Raw genomic sequence first — 25,070 nt, 5'->3', positions numbered from 1 at the left:
ATTGAAAGTCGTGCCGTCAAACACTTAAAGGGCTTGGCTGAGTTGCTTAAGCAAAGGCAACTAATGCCACTTCAGACCCTCTGCAGCGTATAAGGCACTGCAGAAGACTAGCAGATTTAACCTGTAGGAGAGGCAATTGATGGCCAGACAAGATGCCTTAGGATATCTCAAGTATTTGTGTTGAAGTAGGGGAAAGTCCAGAGACTTTGTATGTCAAAGGAGTGGTATGGAAAGTTGAGGGAGATGGCGGAGAATTTTTTTCTCTGAGATTGTGAGGAAAGCTTACAATGCAAAATCTCGCCACAGCTTAATTTAAGATACTGCGTTTTAGTTTTAGCCGAACAAAAAGGCTTTGAGTTTGTACCACTGTGTTAACAACCCTAGGATGCTGTTGCTTGTGCCCGCAGGACATAGTAGTTTCATGTTAGCAGTCTTACAGGCTTCAGTCAATCTGTTTCATTATCTTCAATGAACATGCTCAGAATCCTGTCCAGAGCTGATGTACATCATCAGTCATGTTGCTTTGTCATTTTACTTAACATCTGTTTCTGGAGGTGGTAACAGTTTTTGTAAGAAATGACTTAAATTGCTGGTTAGATAGAAAGAGAATGTGTGAACTGAAGAAAAATTACAGATTAATATTAATAGCACAGCATGGAAACTGAAATTATAGCACCAGTAGGAACAGATCTGTCTTGATGATTAATATATTACTGCATACCAAGCTGAACAGAACAGTTCTTTTTTTGTTCATGATACTGAGCTGTATACATCTGCAGAGCATAACCTTATCACGCCACTTTGGTGTTAACCCACTATGAAATACCCAGATTCCCTTGGCCCTCAGTGCTCCTAAATTGTGAATACACAAATCTGTTTCTTTGAAGCTTGTTATATGAGGGCTCAAAAAGAGGGGAAAATGTGTGTTCCTCCTGCTTATTCAGGTTCCTTCTCATGGCTCAGGTGGGGACTTAAGTGCCAACAGAGCGAAAAGTGCGGGCTCAAAATGGAAAGAGTATTGGGCACAAAATTGGAAAATAGGCAGATAACTTCCAAATATTGGCCAAAAGTTTCTGACTGATTGAAACTCATCCTTAGCTGTCTCTGTCAGTGCATTACTCTTCATTGTCTCTCTATATTTACATTACTAGTTTTCTAATACATTGATTTACAGTTATTATTTTCCTGGTCTTAACTAAAGATATATTAGTGTTGTGTTGCACTGTATTGCTACATCAATTTGAAATGGTTTCTTAAACATATTCATCTTGCTTTACCATCTAATCTAACAATTGTTTTAGAGGCTGTAGTTATTACATTGGAGATTCCCAAACTTTTTCATACCTTGTGTTCTCCTCACACCTTTATTCTCATTGGTGACTGAGCAGGTAATTCCCTTCTGGTGGCAATGGCCTGGTACCCCTGTGAGAGCAAAAGCTCCAAAGTCCTCTGTCTCATGTGGAAGAGTAATGAACATCCCCCATGTTAAACTTTCTTGTGATGTGTTATAACTAGAAATAAGGATAAGACACAAAAGTGTGTTCCTTATGCACCCTTAGCAAGTGGAGTGTGCATCAGATATGTGCAGCATACATCAAATGTTTTGTGAATCGTTTTATCTCTTGTGCTGCACTGTGTTCAGTAGGCGATCATGCTGAATAGGCATGCAGGCATGTATGCTACAGGACTGTTCTGTTTGTGTTTTTTTTTACAGGATCTAAGAACATGAGCCAGATTACAACAAATGGGGAAAATGAAGGAACTACCAAAATTATTGCACCTTCCCCTGTGAAAAGGTATGTAGACCAGCAGTTCCCTTCCAGCTCTTAAGAGACTGCATATTGCATTGGATAAAGGAACACATTTAGTCATCATTAGTAACAGTTTATCCTGCCCTTAAGTTTAGGACCATCTGATCTTCTTTTGACAAAGGTCAGAGAGCATTGCCCAGTAATTCATTTTAACAAACCCTGATCTTCTGAGGAACCTGGAACCAGGTGACACAGAGTTTGAAAACCCATGAATTGGGACAAGTTAGTGGGAAGGCAAACAATCTCAGTTCTAAATGTGAAAAAACATGGATAATGACCCCAGGGGCATTGGTCAGGATAGTCCTGTGAAGTCCTATATGTCTCCACCCTGGGAGCTACCAGCTGGCTGGCAGGGCCCTCAGGGCATGGGTCTTCTGCCTCTGCACAGGGCAAGCTCTGCTTGGGGTGTGTGGGCAGGGAAGAGCTGGGCATGGCCTCTCTTCCAGAAGTGCTCTTAATCTTGCAGTCCATCACCCGTTATACTGGTAAATCCAGAACAAAATTCATGAGTGTTTGTGTCTCATTGTTAGGAGCAGTGAATTGCCAGGGCTCCTCTGGACATGCATGGTCTTCTGTGTTTAATTATCAGTGCTGAAGTGCGCATCTCTGGTTATTGGGCGTGTTTGAGAGAAGGAGGTTAGGCTCAGATTCAGCAAGGGATTTAAATCCCCACCCTTAATTTTGGGTGGAATTTGGGTGCCTGAATCAAAAAAGAGTGATCTGAGAAAACAGTGAGTCAAAACTCGGCACCTAACTTTTTTGCTTAGTTGCTTGAATGTCTGTCTCTGCATGCCCAGTAACCCTGACAGGTTTTTTTGAGTTAAGCACCTCTGGCCTAATATCTCCATTGAAGCTGTGGGCTTCGCATGCTAGGTATCTGGACTGACCTCTGAAGAAGGGTCTAAAAGGTTTACTGCAAGTACTTGGTGGATAGTGTTTCCTATTGCCTGATATTTAGAACAGTTGCCCTGATAAAGAAGAGCTGAGTTTAATTGCTTCATTTGTTGAGGGAAATTGAATCAAATATTCTAGCCCTTAGAAAATAATACTAATTGTGTATTAAAAGAAAGTTCATGGTTTTGCCACTTGGTCATGCGGAAGCTAGGCCATTGGGCAGAAAACAATACAAAGGTATGTATAAGTACCTGCAGGGAGGGTTGCAGAGAGGGCGGAGCCAGGCTCTTCCCAGTGGTGCCCAGTGCCAGGACCAGAGGCAATGGGCACAGACTGAAACACAGGAGGTTCCCTCTGAGCATCAGGCAACACTTTTTCACTGTGAGGGTGACCAAGTGCTAGCACAGGTTGCCCAGCAAGGTGATGGAGTCTCCATCCTTGGAGATACTCAAAAGCCATCTGGGAGTGCTCTTGGGCAGCTGGCTCTAGGTGGCCCTGCTTGAGCAGGCGGTTGGACCAGATGGCTTCCAATCCCAAACATTCAGTCATTCTGTCATTTGTTAGGAAAGAGAAAGGTACAAAGCAAGAGGTACCCTTATTCCAGAGATGATCATACTGGGAAGGGAGAGGAGCCCTTTATTATAGCTTGTGCTCCACATGCTGTGTATAAATGTTTAGCAATGAACTGCTAAAAAGGCTATCTGCATGGATAGGCAGGTTGTAGAGCAAGAACCAAAGTAAGGGGCTCTCAATGTGGCAACTTCAACCTTTCTGAGTTTAGTTTCTTACCTTGGCAGTTTAAAAGCAATTCACAGGCAGACTCTGACTGAGTCACAGTTTTGAATAGTGTTAGTCACTTCCAGCAACAAAATGTTGGATGTTGTTTTTCTTGATTGCTTTCTATTTAGAACTTGATTTGTTTTTCCTCAGTGTCTCTGTCTGCATATGTAAAACACTTTTCAGGTCTGCCAGGCTTAGTATCCATGACAGGTAGCACACACACTTCGTGAAGCATTTACAGTTTGGTAGTTTACTCCATCCTGTGTAATTCTCATGTGAATTGTCAGTCATGCTTGCAAAGCATCTTTCAGCACCTCTTACAAGCTGTGTTTTCATATTTTAACATTTATTTCACTGTTGAGATAAATAGTCGGTCACTTCTGCATAAGTGGTGTAAGTTCAAGGTAAATCATAAAGCCCACCACCGACAGTAATCTCACGTGAAATTCAGATCCTAACCTTTTCAAATACTTTGAATGAACTCATTCCCTTTTGCAACTGCATTCCTGGAGATAATACCAGTATCTGAAGAGCTGCCATGCTGTAGCTCTCTAGCTGTAAAGTGCATGCCTGCTCTGAATGAATAATGACTTGGGAATCTAATGCAGTGAATTCACCTCCCAACAGAATTCTCTCTCTCTCTCTCTCTCTGTCTCCCTCTCTCTCTCAGATTTGAGAACACTATTCAAATTTTTTAAGCCCAACTTCAATCTAAGTATTGTTACCTAGTTTATGCTGTGCAAAACAACTGCTTTTTGCAATACAGGACTGAAACATACTTACCTGAGTTACTTGCTAAGTCTGTACTAAGCGCATGTTCTTGAGCCTGGGAATAGATTGTATGCGCATGTGAGTCAATAATTAATGGGTGCAGTATTAAGAAAACTATTTACCTGATAAAGTGTAATTTAATTTATTTTCCTGTTGACTTACTGTAGCTTTGCATTTCATTCACTATGTGAGAATTAAATGATTAACTCGATGACCTGTAGTAACCAAAGGCTGAGGTTAAAACTGGATTAGTGAGTTAAGTAGCCACGATTCCTTCATAAAGCCGAGTCTGTCACCTCCTGCTCTGGGCAAAAAATTCTGGTTTATGTCCTCTTCTCTGTAAGCATGTGTAAAGCCTTTATTTTTGCTGCTTAAGTTGCACTTTGTAAAGATACATGGTATTAATGCTTGTAGCAGGTTACTGTCAGTAATACTTCTTGAAGAGCTTAGTGGAAATCAGTATGGCTATCTAGTTATGTATCAGGTGAACTGCTTGTTCATGTAGAAACATCACATCTAGAGATGGTGATACAGGAAAAGCATGAGTAGCTGTTGGTAAGAAGGTGGGTGCAAAAGCATGCTCTGGCTGGAAGCCACCTCACAGGACCTGGAGTGGCAGTGAGCAGGCTATGAAGGAGTATTAATGGATTGGAAGCTGTAAAACCTGACACTGTGAGAATGGTAGGAATAGAAAGAATCGGAGCATCCTGCTGTTTTACCCCTGCCTCCCGTAGGTGCAGTGGGAGACTAATTACAAATGCTGATACACCTCTTAAGCCAGGTGGCTATCTTTACTGTCCTGGTACTTTACCTTGCAGCACTCAGTAAAGGCAGCTCTTTCACATTGTCAGATCTATGCTCGGTGTCTAGCAAAAAGAAAACATAAGGACTTACTGGGGAAGAAGTGAGAAGAGTACGCTATTCTATGAACCTGTGGTCTGTCATGTTTTAAATAGTTATCACCCCTGCCTTTGTTGCTCCCATCTTAAAAAGGGTACTGCAGACCTGGAAAAACGATAGAGAAGTATGATAAGGATAACCAGAGGTATGTGGTGATTCCTATACTGGGAGATATTAAATAGTCTGTGATTCTTTCACCTGGAAGAGAGACAGTTGTTTAAAATGTATAAAAAATATTATGGGGTGGTGTTTGTGATTAGGGAACCATCATTCATAGGGCTTTTTTTCTTTCTATAAGCACAGACCTAGTAAGGAGCACAGGATGGATGTTTTGAACCAGGTAGAAGTTTTGAAATAAAATTAAGTAATTGTTTGTGCCATAGTTATATACTGGAGCACGCCACTACCAGGCACTATTTATGCCAAAAATTAAAAAATGTTCAAGAGGTGTTTAATCAAACCCATGGAAGAAAGTTCCATCAAGAACTATGTAGAATAAAAAGCAGATAAAGTTCAATAATCTATTAACTGCATAGTGTGGAAGACTAACAGCGTATTGTATATTTGCCCTGTTGTTAGACTTCTTGCCTAAGCATCTGATTCTTGTTTATTGTGAGGCAGGATTGACTTTTTTTCTGACTCAGTGCAGCCATAGTTATGAGCTTGTAGAGCTGATTTTCAAATCTGCTTTTTTTTCCTTCCAGTCTCTCTTTCTAGGAGAGATTCTTCAACATAGCAGCTTTTTGGCCTCTTTCACATAGCAGGCAAATAGCTATATGCCAGGGTGGGTCTCTCTCATGACTGTATGCCTTTAAGATTAAATTTTAAGAGGTTAGGGGGAGAGAATGTGTGATCTGTACACTGTGGGTTTAAAATACACACATATATATATCTGTACTTTTATTTAGCTTTAAAAAGACGAAAAATGAAAACAGTCCAGAAACCCAAAGAAGTAAAACAAGCGCACCGTGGGAGGAAAATGGCCCACAGAGGTAAGGCGAGGCATGATATCCTAGGCATTGTGCAATGGTAAATATCATGTCATGGCAGTAGGTTGAAGGATAGTGATATAATATATTAATATATTAACAGGGTCACAATAAATCTGTATTGCATAAAGGAAGATAGGTCCTGTCATGGACAAATAATCAGTTAAAAATTAGTAAAGTAGGTGTAGGAGGAAGTGGTCAGTGGATGAGAGTCACCAGTGTTTTTCCACAGAGATCTGTTCATAGACCTCTGCTATTGAGTATATTTGTCAAAGACGTGGAAAAGGAGTGATAAGGTTTGGTGATGGGACAGAATTGTTTAGGATAGTGAGAGTGGAAGTTGTCTGTGAAGAGTGGCAGAAAGACCCTTAAAGTGTGAATGACAAGTCACTGGATGGTGGATGATATTGAGTCAGTATGTGTAAAGAGAGGCACGGGGGGGGAAAAAATAACCCTAGATTGCTGAGTAAAATGAGGTGCTGTGGAGTTATGATGGATAACTTCATGCAAACATCAAATATGTAGCCATCAGAAAAACAATTAGCAATTACTAGGAGAGCAAGAGAACAGCAATACGCCATTACATAAATTTATGGATCACATATTTGCTCCATGAATTGTGAATGCAGTTCTGATGTCTTTATCTCAGGAAAAGGAAAAGCCTTTGAGAGCGGCAGCAAGGGTAATTAAAAGCATGAATGGCTGTGCAGGAAATCTGAACAAGGAGTGTAGGCCAGGCAGGAGTCTTTCTTCAGTCTGGGAGAGAGATAATTTCAGGGGATGCGGTCTAGAAAGTCATGAGTATTACAGAGAAGGGGTGAAGAGATCAGGATTGTATTTTTCCAGTGTAAGAACTTGGGATCTTCAGATGAACCTGTTGGAGGTTGTTTAAAAGCATTGAGAAAGACAGTGAGTAGTGACTCGCCGTGAGTAGGAGACCTGTGGTCCTCCTTTGAAAGGGTTGCTGGAAGTTAGTGGATTCCTGGGAGGAGCTGCGTGAGTCACAGAAGAGAAGTCCCAAAGGGCTTCTGAAGACAGAGATATAGCAGCTGGCTCAGTGAGTCCCCTGGACTGGGAATAGTGGGGGACTGAGAGAGCAGTCAGGAGCTGTCATACATATTAAACGTCTTGCTTGCTGTAGGTGGTTGCTTATGGCCGCTGTTGGAAACAGGTTGCTGAACTAGGAGGGACATTAAGTGTCATCCAGTAGGGTCCTGCTTTTGTGTGATGATTCAGATCTATACATGTTGTGTCTTTTGGGGCACCGTGATGATTTACCCTGTGTGCTCCTTCTGTAAGCATCGGGAGTTTTCAGAGTAAGGACAAGGCAGCGTGTAAATGTTCTCTTGCTATGATAGATGTTTATTTGTGAGTTTTAAAGAAGTGGTGTCAGCTTGTCACATTATGTCTCCGGTGTTAAACTTGCTCACAGATGAGAAGGAAGTTTGATCCCCCAGGAGCCAAAGCATGGTAGGATTGAGTTTTCCAAGTCCGTCTGTTCTAAAGGACTGCACAGTTTTAGATGCATAAGCAGGCTATATGCTGCACAGAGGCTTTCACAGCTTCTAATACTAATTCTCACTGAGATGAACTGTGGCAGCTTTTCAGCCATGCAGAGCAGTGCTGTAATCAGCAGTCTGCAAAAGCAAGTGAAGAAGAATATATCAAATTTGAAGGCCAGAGAGTTTTAGGAAAGCAGAAAGAAATACCTTAACTGGAGTTTGGTGAGAATATCATATTTACCACATAGCTGTTGTGGAAAGGGCTAAGTAATGTTAGATAAAGATGTGTGGTTGAGTTTAGCATCCTTCCTCCAGAAAGTCGTGGAATATCAGTAGATCGCCTTAGAGTGACATGTAGTCCATTGCAGGCTCTGATACACTGTTGGAACAGGTTCTTACAGTTCTGTAGGAAGTTATCACAGGATAATCTATACAGGCATTTGATAGTCTACCTCTAATTTGGTAACACCCAACCCATTGGGTCCCACCCAGGCTTAAGTACATAACCTGAAGTTTGAAACACCTCCAGACCATTGGCAGAGGGTTGTGTGGATGAACAGCAGAGAGCCGGAGCTAAAATTGTTTCATCATCCCAAACATTAGTTCTGTGATGTAGACGTATGTTGTGACAGGAACACTGTTTTCATACTTATATTCATGGAAAACATAAGGAATAGAGGTGCATTTGAATGCCTAGTTCTGGGTTAGATAACTCGTACTAAAACACAGGAATTTTATTGTGCTAAAAGAATATGTATATACTTGTTTCTGTGTTTTGTAAGCTTAGAGCTATTGGCTTGGAAATGCTAAGAGGTGTCTTTTTTACATTTTACATTTCAGTGTAAAATACTTATTGCTGGAAAGCAGTACCATCTGTATTTGCATGGCATGCACACACATACGTGTATAGCTGAATATGTATATGTGTGTGTGTGAGCTTTCTCATTTTTGTAGGCTGAATCTCAGTTCATAGTCTAACTCTCCTGGAAGCTTTAAAGCCAACTGTTTGCTCTTCCTTTTTAACCCTAGTGGGCTGTATAATTCTCCCAGTGACCGCAATAAATCACCGAAGTTTCCTTATTCTCGGCGACGGAACCCATCAGGTGGCAGTGAGAATGAGTCTGGGCAGCCAGTCCGGAGGAGGTAAGAGCCTGGGGTTAATGACTGTCAGCTTCTCACAGCAGTAAGCTTGAGGTCCTGCATGCTCTGTGCTCAGTAAAGGCTCTTGGAGGCACAGCTGGTTCCTGGAAAAAGGGATACTCTAGGGGCCAGTTGTCAGTAAAAAAAAAAACAAAAAAAAAAACCTAAGCAAGAATACCAGATCTGCTTTTGGAAAGGAAGCTTTGGTCAAACTTTTTTTTGCTTGTGTGCTGTTCTGGGTGCTAGGAAAATTATGTTAAAAATATGAGAAATTGCATTATTGGCACATGCAAGATCCTTTCAGCTGCTGCATCTATTTTCCTTTGTGAAGGAAAGGTTTGATGGATGTTGCTTGTCAATTTTCTTCTAATACAGAGCAGTATTTTGTTTTAAATACATTGCTTTGCTTTAAGTGCAACAAAGATTAAACGAATGAGCCATAAAGCTGTCTTCAAGAGTCCCGTGTGTGAATTACTTTACATTAGAGAGGATGCCAGCAAAAATACAACTGTGAGATACTTAATGTGTTTTTAATGGGTATGTGCTGAACTGAGTGACTTGGAGAAGTAAAATTAAATGGATTCAGATTCTGTGCTGTGCGTCCTGGAATAGGTCCAAAATGCGAATTACAGGGACAGTTCTGAAGTGATACAGTTTTGAGAGTCTGCATGTTACCTGGGATGAGTTGTCCTGCTGAGAAGCTGTTTTCATCATGAAGGTACCCTGGTGCTGTGATCTGCTGTGAGGCATAGACAAGCGTAGCTACTGTGCCATACTCACCGCAGTCTTCTAGGACTGCCTTACGAGCCAGCACTTCGGAGTTACATCTCCTTCTGACATCTCTGAAGTGATTACCTGTTTGGCTTTCAAAACCAGGGTTTGCAAAGGAATCTCTGAAGATGCAGCTATATCTGTGAGGGAATGTAGTTAGATGTGGAGCTTTTATATTTGTCAGGTTTCTGAGCTGCTCCAGACCTTTCATCTGCCATTAGCTGTCTAGAACAGGAGCAAAGAAACTCAGCCATGGTGTATGCTTAGTGACCTCTTGCCTGAGTTAAAGTAAATCAGGGTAGCGCTCTCTTTAAGTCAATAGAATTATGTTGATTTACCCTGTTGGATAGAGCCCCTGTAAATGCTAATAGCAATGTGTTTCCTGAATGGCTTTTCTGATCCGTTGCTGGCTTTGTTGTCAGAAGGACTTGCTGGTCTCTGTAAAAACAAAGGGATGGAGATGTGCAGTGCAAAACTGTCTTCTACCAAGGAAAGAACAGTGCTTGTGCACTGTGCAGTGGGAAATTTTTTGAGATGCAAAGTGTTTATCATCTGGGATTTGCATTTGGCTGATCTACTTGGTGGACAGGTGGTCAGGCCAATAGCAAGTTTTCTCTTGGGCCACCACACCAACAAAATGTTTTTAAAAGTCTTATCTTGCATGTGAGGCTGTGAAGACTGACAATAGTAGGTTAGATTCTAACCTAATTATGTTTTCCTGAATCTTGGTTTTATTCATGCACTTTCCTTTTTCAGCTGTTTAATAACAATAGCCATATTGTTTATGCACTCTTTACTGGAATTAAGAGGAAAACATCAGGCTTGGCTATGCTGGAAACAGTAGGAAACTCTGAAGGCTAGCATACCATGTTTAACCTTGCAAGTTAGGGGTGTGCAGTGAGACCTTAAATGGGATTGTGCCTTTGCAACTTATTGTAGAGGTGTCCTGAAAAGTTTAAAACAAGCACATGCCCTTTTTTCTCTGCCTTAAATCATACTGAAAAAAACCCTTTGTAACTTTTTTTTTTCATAAAGATGGGATTTTATGTGTATTTCTGTTAAGTGACCTGATGGTATTTCGTTAAAACTTCCTTAATGTCACAGGAAAAATCAAAACAGTGGCGAAGATTCAGACTTAAAGCAAAGGAGAAGGTAAATGTATAATCTGTAGCAGCCGTGAAATGATAGCAAAGGTACTGATCATATTTTGCTTTCCTGGATACCCTCCCTTCCTTCCTTCTCCCTCATCTTCTTAAATGCTTAAGAAGATAAAGGCTTGTTGTGTTCCGCCCATTTAATTTTTTCTTTCCTATCTTACTTTTGCCAAAACCCTCTGTAGCAATAACCTCATCACAGCACAGATTCCTACAAGCTGCCTTGCACATTGCTACTACACCATGCTAGAAGCGGTTTGTGGAAATTTACTAAAGGCTTGTCTGCAACTTGAAAGTCAATTCCAGAAGTTTTAGCTTTTGGATTTTGCACCTGTAGATTTGTTTTGAGCTCTGCGGCCTCACAGCGCACTGCTAATTAGTCTAATTGAAAGTAAGTGTACTATCATTTGAGATGAATTGTCCTGCAGAAGGTAGGTGCACAGGCATATGCAACTTCTTGCGGTCTTCCCACTGTCCTGCACATTTTTTGCTGCATTTTTTCTTAAGCTTGTTTTTTCCTGTGCAGTCTTGACTAGTTTTCACATTTCCAAATAAAAGGCTGGTGTGAATTCAGGTGTGCCCTTCAACAGCTTCAGCCTTTGACAGATGTTTGCATCTGGAGTTCTCTAGTGCCACATCTACCTGCCATGACTCTGCTGTGCTTCTCCTTGCTCCTCTGCTCCTTCCCTGGCTGCTGGGAAAAGGAGACAGCACAGTGCATTTCAATGTCAGAGTCTCTTGAAGCTTGCAAAGGAGAGGAGGCACTCCCAGGACCCGATTTCACTGCCACAGCACAGGAAAGGAGCTCTGGCAGAGACACAAACATCTCGGGGACAATCACGGGAAGTCAGGGAAAGTCCTCACCTACTTTGCACCTAATATAACAAATTATTTTTCTGAAGGATGTTATCATTTATAAGCTCCCAGTGGTAGTCCCGTGGTGGATGTCCAGCACATAAAACTGAGGGGATTTAGTTAGGCATCTCAGGTGGAAAAACCCAGTGCTCAGAAGAGACCTCTTTGCAAAGGCTGTGCCCGCTGTATTACATTACAAATATAGAGGTTTGCTGTTGTGTGTTGGAATAGACCTTCTCCACTTCCTCACAATTTCACTAGTCTTCTCTCATTTTAATCAGAAAAGGACTGCAGCAGAATATAAACCTTCTCTCTCAACTCTTTCTCCAAAATACCAAATCCTATAACCCACTCCACCCCCACAAGCCCCTTCCTGGGCTGTTTGTTCTGTCTCTTTTGCCAAACTGACTATGCCTTCTTTCTTGCTCCTTGAGTCAGACCATATAGACAGATATACCACCTGCAAAATACCAAATATATTGCATGACCATAAAAACGTGAAAAAGGGATGAAGGGTGCATTGCACTTATCAGAGATCAGGACGATCTCATGTGTTCTTTCACCTGACTTAGGAAACCACCTTTGCTTCCATTTTTGGGTATTTAATTCAGATTAGTAAAGGATGATGTTTAATATTCAGTGAAAGATAGTATTCTGTCAGTCAGCATGAGCAGCTGCCACTCAGCTGACAGCTCAGCAGCCCTGCTGTCTCCCCACCAGTGCTTTCCTGACAGGGAACACAAGGTAACTTGATGTGCTGTACTCAAAAGGTGGATCAGATTTCCATTCCTGAAAAGCCAGAAAAAGGGTTATCTTGAATTTGAGCAAATAGGATGTTTTGCATTGCACTTCTGCCATGATGTGATTTTTGCTGCCTTCATACCTCATGGAATAAATGGCATAAATCAGAGTAAGAAAATACTTGAAGTGCTGAGAAATGTAAAAGAAAAGGGTTGCTCCAATGACCTAGAAGTGTGAAAGAACAGTGTTGCTTGGATGACCTAGTAATGTTGAGATTCAAGATTAGTGCAATACTTATTAAGCATCTGATAATGTTTGGGGAGGTGGGGGAAATGGTGTACTTCTGGGCGTGTAAGGTCTTCTGTAGTTCTGGGGCATTTATTGCTCTGAACTCTCTGAATGTCTTTGAGCCAGTATTTTTTTGACACCGTCTTTTGACCTTCCTTCCTTCTTTGGGGTTACATTTTTCTGTAGAAACATACATCTTTCTTATCCCTACTTTCAGCTTCACCCAGAAATGTTTATTTTTACCTGGGAAACTGTCTATCCCGAGCTTCTCAATGGCTTTGAATTAGGAGTCATGAAATTCAGGGATCGGGAGAGGTTTCTGCTTCTCCTCTGGGGAAAGTTCACTTTTCCAAGTCTATTGCCTACAGACAGGCTGGGTTGAACTGTTTTTCCTAGGCTTTGGTTGTCCTGTTATTCTAAAACATTTCTGTTTGAGTGGGATCTATTTGAGTTAATGATTTCCTGGTTTGGGAGAGGGGGGAGACCAGAATCCACAGACTCTGAGACATTTAATGGCACAGCAATTTGATAAAACCAACCACAATTCACTGGTATTATGGGCAAATTCACGAGACACTCATCTATGTCAGAACATCTCTAAGAGAGTCCTAGTTTCAGAGACTGAGGGTAGTGCGATGTGTCCCTGAACAGATAGGACACTGGGGGAGGCCCATGCTACCGCTATTCTGTTCCCTAGGAAGTCTCTCTCATCTACTCTCATCCTGTTCGGGCTCTTCTCCCTGAACTGTTAGAACGTGCAGTGAGCAGCTGCTTGTCAGCAGCCTCCAACCTTGCCATGAAATGCTTCCCCTTACCGGTTACCTACACCTAATGAACTGCCTTCACTCCTCAGCTTGTTCGAGGTGTAGTTCAACAAATCTGTTCTCCTGCAAAAGTGGCTTGTCAAAGAGCAAAAGAAAAGCCGTGAGGCACTGTGAAAGTATGTGTCTCTGCCAACAGCAATAGGGGTCATCCCCTTATATCTCCTATTTCGTGCCCAGAGACGTCAGAAGAAAATTTCTGTTTTCCATCACAGCAAAATCATCACTGTTTCTAACTCCTGATATCCTAAATCCTTCTAGGCCAGCTCATTGTTAATATTGGTCAACTTTCCCCACTAATCAGCTGGGCCGTCCGTGCCGCAGAGAAATGTGCCTTTCTTTGGATGTGTTCAGAGACCACCACCACACTTAAAGAATGGTTCAGACCAGGTTTTGATGGGAGTGTCAGCCCAGCGGTACAGTAACAGAGCCCTGGTTTCTAGGACCAGAGCCCTGACAACAGGTTTGTCTGCTCCAAAATGTTGATTGGTGGCAATCAAGGATTTAAGGGTTTTGAATAGTAGGGGTCAAGCACTTCTCTCTACTGAGAGGAGTTTGCCTGTAGGCAGGCATATGCCCATGTTCTTCTTGAAGTTCAGCATCAGCCTTTTCCACCAGTAATAAATAGTAGTAAGTAGTCAGAGCCATAAATGTCACCTTACCATTTGCAGCTTTGCAGTCAGAGGTGATACAGAAGTAGCTGCTTTATTTCTTTTTCCTCACCTTTGTAGGTGTGCATCAGGTCATCCCAAAGCTGTGCTGATACACACACCTCCCAATGTGCGCACTTTGGCCTTTCTGTACTTAAAAGATCAGCAGAATCACGGTGCTAGTGATGTTTCTTCCATGCTGTGTGACACTTGAAAAATGGGAGGAACTTGCTAGAACCAGATGGAAGTTGAGGTGAATAAAAAGGACAGATCTCGTGAGTACTTTGTTCTGCCAGCAAAACCAGCATTAGTGTGTTGGTGGGTGTCCCACAATGTGCAAGAAGAGCCAGAATGCATACAATTAGAAGAGAACACACTTCACACTTCAAAGAAGCATTTCACCGTGGCATATACACAAAGAAAGCTGAGAAATAAAATAAAATAAAACAAACAAACAAAAATGCAGTGCAATGATTCAAAAGGAAAGTGGCACTCACCTGACACTGTGCTCTGGGTGCACTGCCTTTGAAGCAGTTATTCCCAATCAATTAATGAGAAAAAGGTAATATGACTTCTGGGTGTAGACAAGCCCTGTAGAGTCTTTTAATTCTGATTTTCCTAGTAATGCCTTTGCAGTGTTGTTCATTCCTTGTTTATAACTTCAGTACTCCAGATGCTAGTGGATAAGTTCACCTTGAGATGTTGCTTTTCTCCTCTCTAGATCACGTTCTCGTTGTAACACCAGCAGCGGCAGTGAATCAGAAAATTCCAACAGAGAGCATCGGAAGAAGAGAAACAGGTGACCTTTATAATATTTTAGACATAGAGACATGAAACACAAACAAATGGAGATGGAATTCTCTGAGATAAACCTAGTAAGAAGGAATCTAACACGTTTTATATGCATACAGTCCTCCTGAGGTAGCTTAAGGTCCTTTTTTGAATAAGAGAGATAATTGCCAAAATACTATAGGTGTATGCAATGAATGCATATGCTCCTGTTGCTTGAGAAGAGCTCATTAATGAATGGCAAAATCGAATATAGGTACATTTACAAAAGACTTGCAATATCAATGCGAATAAAATGGATAGTGTTGATGACAAGATATTCACGGCATATACTTTAATTCCTCAAAAATTTCAAGTGCAGAATTTTAGCAGAAAACAAGCTTTTGAGGAGAAGAGTCAAAGTATTTTGATGGATCTGAAACTCAGCGTTGTTTTTAAATGCATGCATTTAATTGTAAAAATATTCTTATTTTCCAAAATGTAAAGTGTGGACATAGATGCAAAATGTGTACTGTGTCAGCTTTTAATAGGACAACAGTAGTTAATATCGAGTGATGCTAGCAAGTTTTGGTTTTTATGTTCTATTTTTCTTCTTGTTGCTGATATGAAAAACTTAGCATAACAACTGGTTTACTGTAGCAAAAAATTTCCTTTAAACCCACAACTTTTATGTTGCACTTGCAATAACAGCATTTGAGAGTTATTTATGAAAATGTATTTTTAAAAAACATACATAATTTCTTCACATTGCATAACCGGAGCATAAAAGAACTGTCACTGGACAAAAGAGGAATTGTTTAAGGCAAATTTTCTAAGAAGCTGTCTGCACAAGCTGACATAGTTTCTTGTTGTCTCACATGCAGTACTGTGAGTGATAAATGATTTTCAGATGTTTGGAAGCTCTTAGAAATAATTATATGATAGATAGTGCTGCAGAAGTATGCAGTATAACAGTATTTAAGCATGACTTGCAGTAGTTAAAGAGATGCTAAAGAATCATTGTGACTTTCAGATGGGCTAGTACAAGCATAGCTGAGCCATGAGATTTCTGTGGAGTTTATTTAAATCAGAGCACAGACTTGTGAGACACTCGGCTAACAATAACCTAGTGTGCACGGAAGATTTGTTTTCCAGGTGAGCTCTGCAGTTTGAATGAAATGCTGAGTATAGATTCAGTGATCAGCAGGTAAACGGTATTTTGTATCCCTTTCTCATAGAACACTCTTGCCAGGTTTTTTTCTCCTGTGAAACTTCTTGTTCAGGGAGCTCTACAAGCAAGTGAAGGAAATTAGAGACTGACCACAAGAATGTTTTTAAGAGCTTCTTGCAATATAAAGATTGAATTGTAAGAAGGATTAAGTACTGCTTATACTTTTCTGAAGAATAAAAGGGCCTTTACCAACCTTTCCTCACCTCATGGAAAAGTGCTTAACATTAAAAAGAAAAAAAATCAATTTATGTGGATTTTTTTATGTTTTTCACATTTTGGGGAATGTAGGATACATCAAAAATGTTATGTTGCAGCACCTCTTACTGTTAGGTGGTCACTTGAAATCAGACCGGATGAAAAGTCATGATCAGTGTTAAAGGAAACAAGTACTAAATGAGCTGGAGATCTGAAGCTTTTTCCTTGCCATCAGGTGCAGGGAAACCACCAGTCATGATGAATTCCTGCATATTGTTAGCTGAATAGCTTTTCTGTTAGCAGAGGTGAGCCAGCCCTACCAGGGTTAAATGGGACAATATAATGAGGCTTGCAACTGCTGTTACTCAAGTTTTACCTGTTGCATAGATTAATACTAATTTATTTTCTAGTACGATAATCAAGTCCCTGGCACAAGCAGACACAAAGTTGTATTGTTATATTGGAATAAAATGACTGAATACTCACATTACCCAAAAGAATCTGCTTCTGATCACAGAAGATTAGAATTTATTGTTCACATGAGAATAGATCACTGAACTATTTATCACAGGAAAACAAATTAGAAAAAAAACAGAAATGCAGATGAGAACTTCTGTGAGAAGGTTACGGAATGACTGAATGGTTGAGGTTGGCATGGTCCTCTGGAGGCCATCTGGTCCAACCGCCTGCTCAAGCAGGGCCACCTAGAGCCAGCTGCCCAAGAGCACTCCCAGATGGCTTTTGAGTATCTCCAAGGATGGAGACTCCATCACCTTGCTGGGCAACCTGTGCTAGCACTTGGTCACCCTCACAGTGAAAAAGTGTTGCCTGATGCTCAGAGGGAACCTCCTGTGTTTCAGTCTGTGCCCATTGCCTCTGGTCCTGGCACTGGGCACCACTGGGAAGAGCCTGGCTCCGCCCTCTCTGCAACCCTCCCTGCAGGTATTTATGCACATTGGTGAGATCCCCCTGAGCCTTCTCTTCTCCAGGCTGAACAGTCCCAGCTCTCTCAGCCTTTCCTCCTAGGAGAGATGGTCTAGTCCCTTTATCATCTTTGTGGCCCTTTGTGGGACTGTCTCCGGTGTGTCCATGTCTGTCTTGTACTGAGGAGCCCAGCACTGGACACAGCACTACAGGTTTGGCCTCACCAGTGCTGAGTAGAGGGGAAGGATCACCTCCCTCGACCTGCTGGCAATAATTTGCCTAATGCAACCCAGTTTACCATTCAGCTTCTTTGCTGCAAGCACATGTTGCTGGCTCATGTTCAACTTGGTGTCCATGGGGATTGCCCAGGTCCTTTTCTGCAAAGCTGCTTTTCATCTGGGTGGCTCCTGGCATGCCCTGATGTCTGGGGTCTTTCCTCCCCAGGTGCAGGACTTTGCACTTCTCCTTGTTGAACTGTATGAGGTTCCTGTCACCCCATTTCTCCTGCCTCTATGGATGGCAGCACAACCTTCTGGTGTATCACACCCTCTTCCCATGAGGAGTGTCATGATGGTGATGGTGTCATCAGCAAACTCACTGAGGGTGCACTGTGCCCCATCATCCAGATCATTAATGAAGATGTTAAACAGTATTGGACCCAGTATTGACCCCTGGGGTACACCACTAGTTACTGGCCTCCAATTAAACTTTACGCCTCTGATCACCTCCCTCTGGGTCTGGCTGTTCAGCCAGTTTTCAATGCACCTCACTGTCTGCTCATCCAGCCCATACTTCACCATCTTCTCTATGAGGATGAGACAGCATTGAAAGCCTTTCTGAAGTCCAGGTAGACAATATCCACTGATATCCCCTCATCTACCAAGCCAGTCATTTCATTGTAGAAGTTTCTCAACTTGGTAAAGCATGACTTCCCCTTGGTGAATCTGTGCTGACTACTCCTGGTTACTCTCTTGCCCTTCATGTGCCTGGAAGTGGTTTCTAGGATTAGTTGCTCCATCACCGTTCTGGAGATTGAGGTGAGATTGACCAGCCTGTAGTTCCCTGGGTGCTCTGTCTTGCCCTTCTTGAAGACGAGTGACATTTGCTTTCCTCTAGTCTTTGGGCACTTCTGCCAATTGCCAGGATCATTGCAAGATCAATGACCTCAGCCAGCTCCCTCTGCACCCATGGGCTCCTGGACTTACTGATGCCCAATTTGCTTAAGTCTTTCTTGACCTGATCCTCTTTCACCAAGGTTATGTCTTCCTCGCTCCAGCCTTTCCCCCTGGTGTCTGGGTTCTGGGATTCCTGAAAGCCAGTCTTGCTATTAGAGACTGTGGTGAAGAAGGCATTCAGTACCTCAGCCTTTTCCATGTCCTGCATCACCAGGTCCCCTGCCTCATTCAGCAGCAGGCCCTACCCTTCCTTTTGTCACCTGTCTTCTTACAGAAGCCCTTCTTGTTGCCTTTGACATCCCTGGCCAGATTCAATTCCATGTGAGCTTTGGCTTCCTTAACCTCATCCCTGCATGCTTGGGTAATGTCTCTATATTTCTCCCACGTTACCTGCCCCTGTTTCCACCTTACAAATGCTTCCTTTCTGTGTTTGAATTCTTCCAGGAGGTCCTTGTTCATCCATGCAGGCCTCCTGACGTTTTTGCCTGACTTCCTACTTGCTGGGACGGGCTTCTCTTGAGTTTGGAGGAGGTGATCCTTGAGTATTAACCAGCTTCCTTGGGCCCCTTGTCCTTCCAGGGCCTTATCCCATTGGACTTTTCCAAGCAGATCTTTGAAGAGGCCAGAGCTTGCTCTCCTGAAGCCCAGGCTTGTGATCTTGCTTTTTGCCCTCCTCTCTCCTCTCAGGCTCCTGAATTCTACCATCTCATGGTCACCAAAGCCAAGGCCGCCTTTGACCTTCACGTACCCTCACTGTTGTACATTGCACCTAAATGATAAGTTTACACTCAAATATTTTGAATGGGATTTCAAGAATAAAGTATTCAGAGTTGCTTGTCTTAAGAGAATTTATCATTGCATAAATGTAGCTTGCTATCATATCACCTGAAATAGGGAAAAAAAATCTCTGAGTCAGCAGATAAGTGGTGATAGTCTTACAACTTTCCATTTTACCATGAAGTCTTCCTGTAAACAATGCCTAATTTGTCACTGTGATAGCTATTAGCTCAGCTGGATTTGTTTCACATGCCACTAACAAGAATTCTTTTTTTATAGGACATAAATCAACTTGTTCCTTTGTAGCAGCAAAAACTGAAAAGAATGAAAGGAGAGTTGCAGTGGACTTTGGGGACCTTGCCCCCAAATTGTTATGATTTCATTGATCATTGTAGAGATTGTTACCTTGGTCATCCTTTACATTGATAAATGTGAGCACAGTACTTTCTTTGCAGCTGCAAAATGAACATTTTATTGCTTCCTATCTCTATCTAGTAAAGTTCTGCTGTGGTACACCATACTTTGTGCTGATACTCCATGTTTTAATAGCTGCTGTGCTACTTTATATATTTAGATTTTTGGTATTTTGCTCAGATTGCAGAGATAAATAACAATCATGAACAGTGTTGTATGTTACAACAACTAGAAGAAAGGAAACAGAGCAGAAATCTGAAGTACTTGGAGATAAATGAATGCATTGCTAAGGGCTGTGCATGCCATACAGCAGTAGATGCTAATCTGCTAGATTAGTAGAATGGACTGGAGCAGAAATGGATGTGTTTACTTCCTTAGTGGGAGGCCATTCGTGGTCAGCGTGGAAGTGTGGCTTCAAACATGGAGGTGCGGGATCTCATGTGCTTGGTGCCAGAGTACAGATCTCCTGCTCTGTTGTGTTGTGTGGGTTTCCTGAGAAGAATGAGTAGCTCTCGGTTATTTTATGGCAAGCATCTGAATGCACAGCTGTCTACGTGACCTGTTAGAAGTTGTTGTTTGGGAGATACGGGGCGAGGTACTGGCAAGTGGGCAGACCCACCACCCATGGCAGCAGTGCTGGTCTGGCAGCCACGTGTCTTCTTTTTGTGCAAGGGACTGCCATATGCACGAGGCAGTTGATAATGTTTCTACCATGTGGGATGATTGCTGTCTCCACAAAGTGGATTACTTGGGATGAAAATCACAATTCATTACTTGTTGCTGTGTGAGTTCTTCCACAAAATCCTTAGATAGAAGTTTATGTTAATCCCTGTCACCTGATTACAGGTTTAAAAAGACTTGCTTAGAAATCAGACCCTAATGTTGTGGTCTTCTCCAGATGCTCAGTGCCATTTGGTAGAGTTGTGGCCCTTTACAGTAGTTGGGGATCCAGCTCAAAATTCATTATGCATGTGAGAGAAGATCCTATTAAAGGAAAAGGAGCAGCCTGCATAGCCAGTTTAGCCTGATACAATTCAAAACTCAAGGAGAAAAGTACGTCTGTAGTGAAGAGCAACAACAACAACAGCATGCTTTGCATTTCCTATCAGTCACGTCTCCAGTGTAATCCCTTTATCTCTGTTGGCTTGTGTGTTTGTTTTACCTGTCACTCTTCCTATTTCTTGATAAGCTCCTCTGGTTTCTTCAGTACGCCAGTCATACTGTCCTGTCAGAACCCACTCCTGGAGTGATATTTGCCAGGGTTCTTTCTAAATCCCTGCTGAATTTTAAACTCACTTCTGTGACCAAGCATATCAATATGTTCCACCTTAGCATCTCATCACACTGACTTGTATCTGCAACCCCAGAACTGTGAAGCATCTGTAGACCTTTGAATAGCCAAACACTGGCACCCCAGTTGCCCTGGCTCATTGTGTCATCATAGGGTTACTTCAGCCTGCTAACAAACATGGTGAATTTTTAGGATTTTGACATTTGGTTTAATCTGTATGCCATGCCAATAATGGACTCACGGATTTTTTTAAAAAAACCAAACCAAACAGAAGAATTAGTAAAAGGCATATCATGTCATTTAGAAGCACACGAGCAGAGGCAGGGGCTGAAGCCACAGGGGATGGTGCAGAAGGGGTGACAGTGGCGGGATCTTATGGGTCTGGGGCAGCCAGGGAGATCTGCATGCATCCTGGGCTTTGTTGCTGGTCAGGGTGAAGGAACTCACCAAGGGCATCCCTGGGGGATTTTCCACGGATACTAGGAAGGTGTGTGCTACAATAAAGTATATGGAAAAGTTGTAGTAGTGGAGCCTTGTATCATCATGTGCTGTAGATGAGGTGGGCTTGAATACTTAAAGTAAAGTAAAGAAGTAAAATACTTCTAGATGTCTGGCTTGAGCTGGGAAGACAAACTGGATTCAAGTTGTAATCCTGTTTTTAAAGGTTCATCTCATTTTTGGCTTACGCTGTTTCTAAATACCAAATCAGTGAGTTTTCTTTGATGCAGATTCTTACATTTAAATGTAGTTCGGGAACATTACTTAAAATTTAGCAAGATAAAAAGTTGAACTATTGCATTGCAGGAGCTGGATTTTTGTGGGGAAAAAACCAACCCATTGCTTCTCTGAGCATTCCTGTGTCAGGGACCTCAGACTAAAACTCCTGGTACTTCTTTTGCAGATTACGGCAAGAGAATGACATGGTTGACTCAGCTCCTCAGTGGGAAGCTGTACTACGGCGACAAAAGGAGAAAAACCAGGCGGATCCAAACTACCGTCGATCCAGGCACAGATCTCGATCGTATGTAACCCTTGCCCTCTTTGGTGAGAAAATTAAGTCTGCTCTAGCATGTTAAAAAGCAGGAGGAGTATTTTCGGTGTGGTGATGGTTCTCAGCTGCTGAGGAAGAGAGACTTTCACATGACACATTCTCACATTAGTAGATTTGTCTCTGTGGTCAAACTCCTTTCATACAGGGACTTGAATTTCAGGGTACAAATAACACAGGAAGGGCTTTGTAATGGGGCTTGTCAGGAGCTCTGACTATCACCTTGGAGTCCTGGATGGTTTTGTGGCTCACTGAACATTAGTTCTGTAACGAGGACAGTGATTCCCCTCTTCCGGACAGCATGTCTGTGAAAACATTCAGATTTTTTGTGATAGGTGCAGGCATTTTATTAAATGCATGCACACTTGTTTATTCATATAATGTCTGCGGTGTTGTTCCAGATGAGACCAGCTACTGATGTCTCCATGTCAAATTACCATTGGCAAGCAGCAGTGATTTATTGCATCCTGATGTCAGGATTTCCACGATGGAGCCGTGCTGCCAGGCAGTGCCGTTCCTGACAGTGCTGACAGCTGATATTGATGTGGTGAAGCTGTCAGCTTCTAAACCTAATTTTCTGAAGCCAACGAAAATGCTGATTTCTTTTAATTTATGTTTTTCTTTTAATGGCATGTTTTTGGGATGTAGACACACTGGTTTGCATTCAATTGTGTCCAGCCTAATCTGCCATCCAAGCAACCATCCAAAGCAGCACCAGCATCAGCACCAGCATCAGCCTGCTGTCAGGGCCGGACCAGGGGTGTTGAAAAGTGGCGGGAGAGGAGCTGGGAGGCACTGGGAGAGAAACCAAGAAGAGAGCAGTCTTTGAAGCAGTGTCCCCACCCTCACGGCCTGGCTAAAATGGATGGGTTGTCCGGCCCTGATGCTGATGGTGTAATGTGTGACCTCTGTAACGCACTTGCACAGACACTTCCTGTTAATGCCTTTGCTTAAATTTGCCTTTCCTGTTAAGACTTACCAAGAGAAACTGCATAGTGCCTGAAATGATTGCTTCATTCATGCCAACTAAAACCATAATCTGTAGTGAAGTTTCCAGTATTAAAATCCACTTCAGTTCTGTTTTGAGTTGCCCATGTTGCTAGAACTCATTTCTCTCTCCAGTTGCATAGTGTACAGTTTTCATTCTTCTATGAGAAATAGAATTTGCCATTAAAATTCCAAATGTTGGAATTTCTACTTTAACTGGCTTTGTACAGACTTGTTCACTTTCAGCTGCACAAAAGTCAGATGTTATTAGGTGTAATTATACAATGATATATTACTAAAAATCAGGAATATTAAAGCTCACTTGTATGGAATCCACAAATATAGCTGATTAAGTTTGATTTACATTTTTTTACTATATACAGAAAGCGCTGTAAACTAGGAAATGTACTCAGTTAATAATGTTTAGATTAAATTTATAGCCAACTTTTCTTTTTTCCCATAGGCCAGGTAAATTTCATTGCTTGGACAGCGCGGGCTCCCTCTTGTGGCTAACCTAACTTATGAAATGGCTTTTATTTTCCAGCCCAGTGACCTTCTGAGTTATATTTTATTTAAACTACTATTAGCAAAAATGTGAATGTGTAGCATCTCACTTAAAAAGGAAAGGTCCTAGAGGAGGCAAAGAAATGAGGAAATCATTAAGAGTTTGGATGGCGTCTCATTTCTTTTCCTTATTGTGTTAGCGATTAAAATATCCCTCCTTTTTGTCTCACTCTTCAGTTTAAAAAACAAAACCAGAACAATGAAATAAACCCAAATCTTCCAAGTATGGAAGAGATCCTTAATATATGCAAATAGGAACTAAAAAAAGGAAAATGGGAATTCCTTTCAAAGTGCTTTAAAAGAGCTTAGTAAATGGCATTTAACTGTTAATCTGCAGTAAGTTACAAGAGCATTTATTTAATTTAGTTTGTCTCTGGTGTTTGCTCTCATGACTGAGAAAGGAAGGGAAATGTGATTCCCTAGCATGTAGGGTATGGTGGTGGTTGTTTTTTTTTTTAAATTTGGCTATATGGTCATTTCAATTTGCACAGTTGATACAAAACCTTCATTTTCGTAGTAAGTGAGTAAGTAAGTCTTTCATATTAAGTTCCTTATTGCAATCAGCTAAACTAGAGGTTGCCTTTGGAAGTGTGAAGTAACGGCTGGAATATTTGTTACTGCGCCTGGCACAGTGCATTTCATTGGTTTGATAATGAGTAATACTAATCATTGGTGGTGGTGGTGTGGTGTCTCCTTGGTCTCAAGAATAAAAATATTTGACAAGAATTTGACCTTTCTTTCTCCTAAAGGAATCAGCAAGCAGAGAGAGCTCCCAATTCTAGTTCTACAGGGTTTATTTTCAAGAGTTCATGTAAAACATCTGTGTAGCCAAAGGGCTTTTTTTAATTAAGAAGAATGGCCATTAAAATTCCATGGCTATTTAAATTTACCATTTGTGACTCAAACTGAAATATTAATAAGGGTGCAGATGCAGACACAAAAAATAATGTAGATCTTATTAGTGTGTAGAGCTGTTCAATTTGTGAAAATGAAATAAAAATAAACAACACCCCTCCCTGGAGACTCATCACTTACTGGGAATTCCCATTAGGTTTCTTGTGCATTAGAGAATTTGATTAGCGTACAAATTGTCCAGAAGCCATTGATTCAGATACTGCAATAGGACAATCTGAGTATACATGTCAAACATACATACATCAAAACTGTGAGTTCTAAAACAATTCACAGTAAAAAGATGAAAATTAAGTGATAGAGGTATTGTGATCTGGCTTTAAAGATTTGATAGAAGGATTGCTTTGTTGTGGGCTGTTAAGAACTACACAAACATGAACTTCCTATGCAGTATGTGCAATACCTGCATTTCACTGTAACAAGACCTTTATTTTTGTAAGCTTTTCTTAATTTTGCCTTCAAAGGAGGTAGGAATGGACCTTTGGAAGGAAAATGCTTTCACTAAGATACTTTATCTGTGTCATATTCTTTTGTGGGGAGTTAACTTGAATAAATGCTGTGAGGTGATCCCAGCATGGTAACACTTCTTAAACATATGGAGGATAAATAATGTCAAGATGGGAATTCATAAAAGCAGTTTGCTCTGTGGAATCATTGTGTTTGGCCCTTTTCCTTCCCCCCCGCCCCCCCCGCCAGGGCATGCCATACTGCCAACCC

General features: G+C 41.6%; 1 protein-coding gene across 1 annotated transcript in view; it reads left to right on the top strand.

The window, feature by feature from the left end:
- Positions 1-25,070, top strand: part of EPB41L4A (erythrocyte membrane protein band 4.1 like 4A) — an 89,301-nt gene that overhangs the window by 54,985 nt on the left and 9,246 nt on the right. Inside the window, exons 13-18 of the mRNA XM_009648646.1 lie at positions 1,715-1,796; positions 6,065-6,148; positions 8,677-8,790; positions 10,663-10,710; positions 14,789-14,866; positions 21,744-21,863. Of these exons, the coding sequence (XP_009646941.1) occupies positions 1,715-1,796; positions 6,065-6,148; positions 8,677-8,790; positions 10,663-10,710; positions 14,789-14,866; positions 21,744-21,863 (526 nt within the window). The remainder of the gene's footprint in view (positions 1-1,714; positions 1,797-6,064; positions 6,149-8,676; positions 8,791-10,662; positions 10,711-14,788; positions 14,867-21,743; positions 21,864-25,070) is intronic.

This window comes from Egretta garzetta, unplaced genomic scaffold (genome assembly GCF_000687185.1).
Source record: "Egretta garzetta isolate BGI_Z169 unplaced genomic scaffold, ASM68718v1 scaffold271, whole genome shotgun sequence".
Classification (NCBI taxonomy): domain Eukaryota; kingdom Metazoa; phylum Chordata; class Aves; order Pelecaniformes; family Ardeidae; genus Egretta; species Egretta garzetta.
Note: the sequence above shows the minus strand (reverse complement) of the source record. Positions and strands in the feature narration are given on the sequence as shown.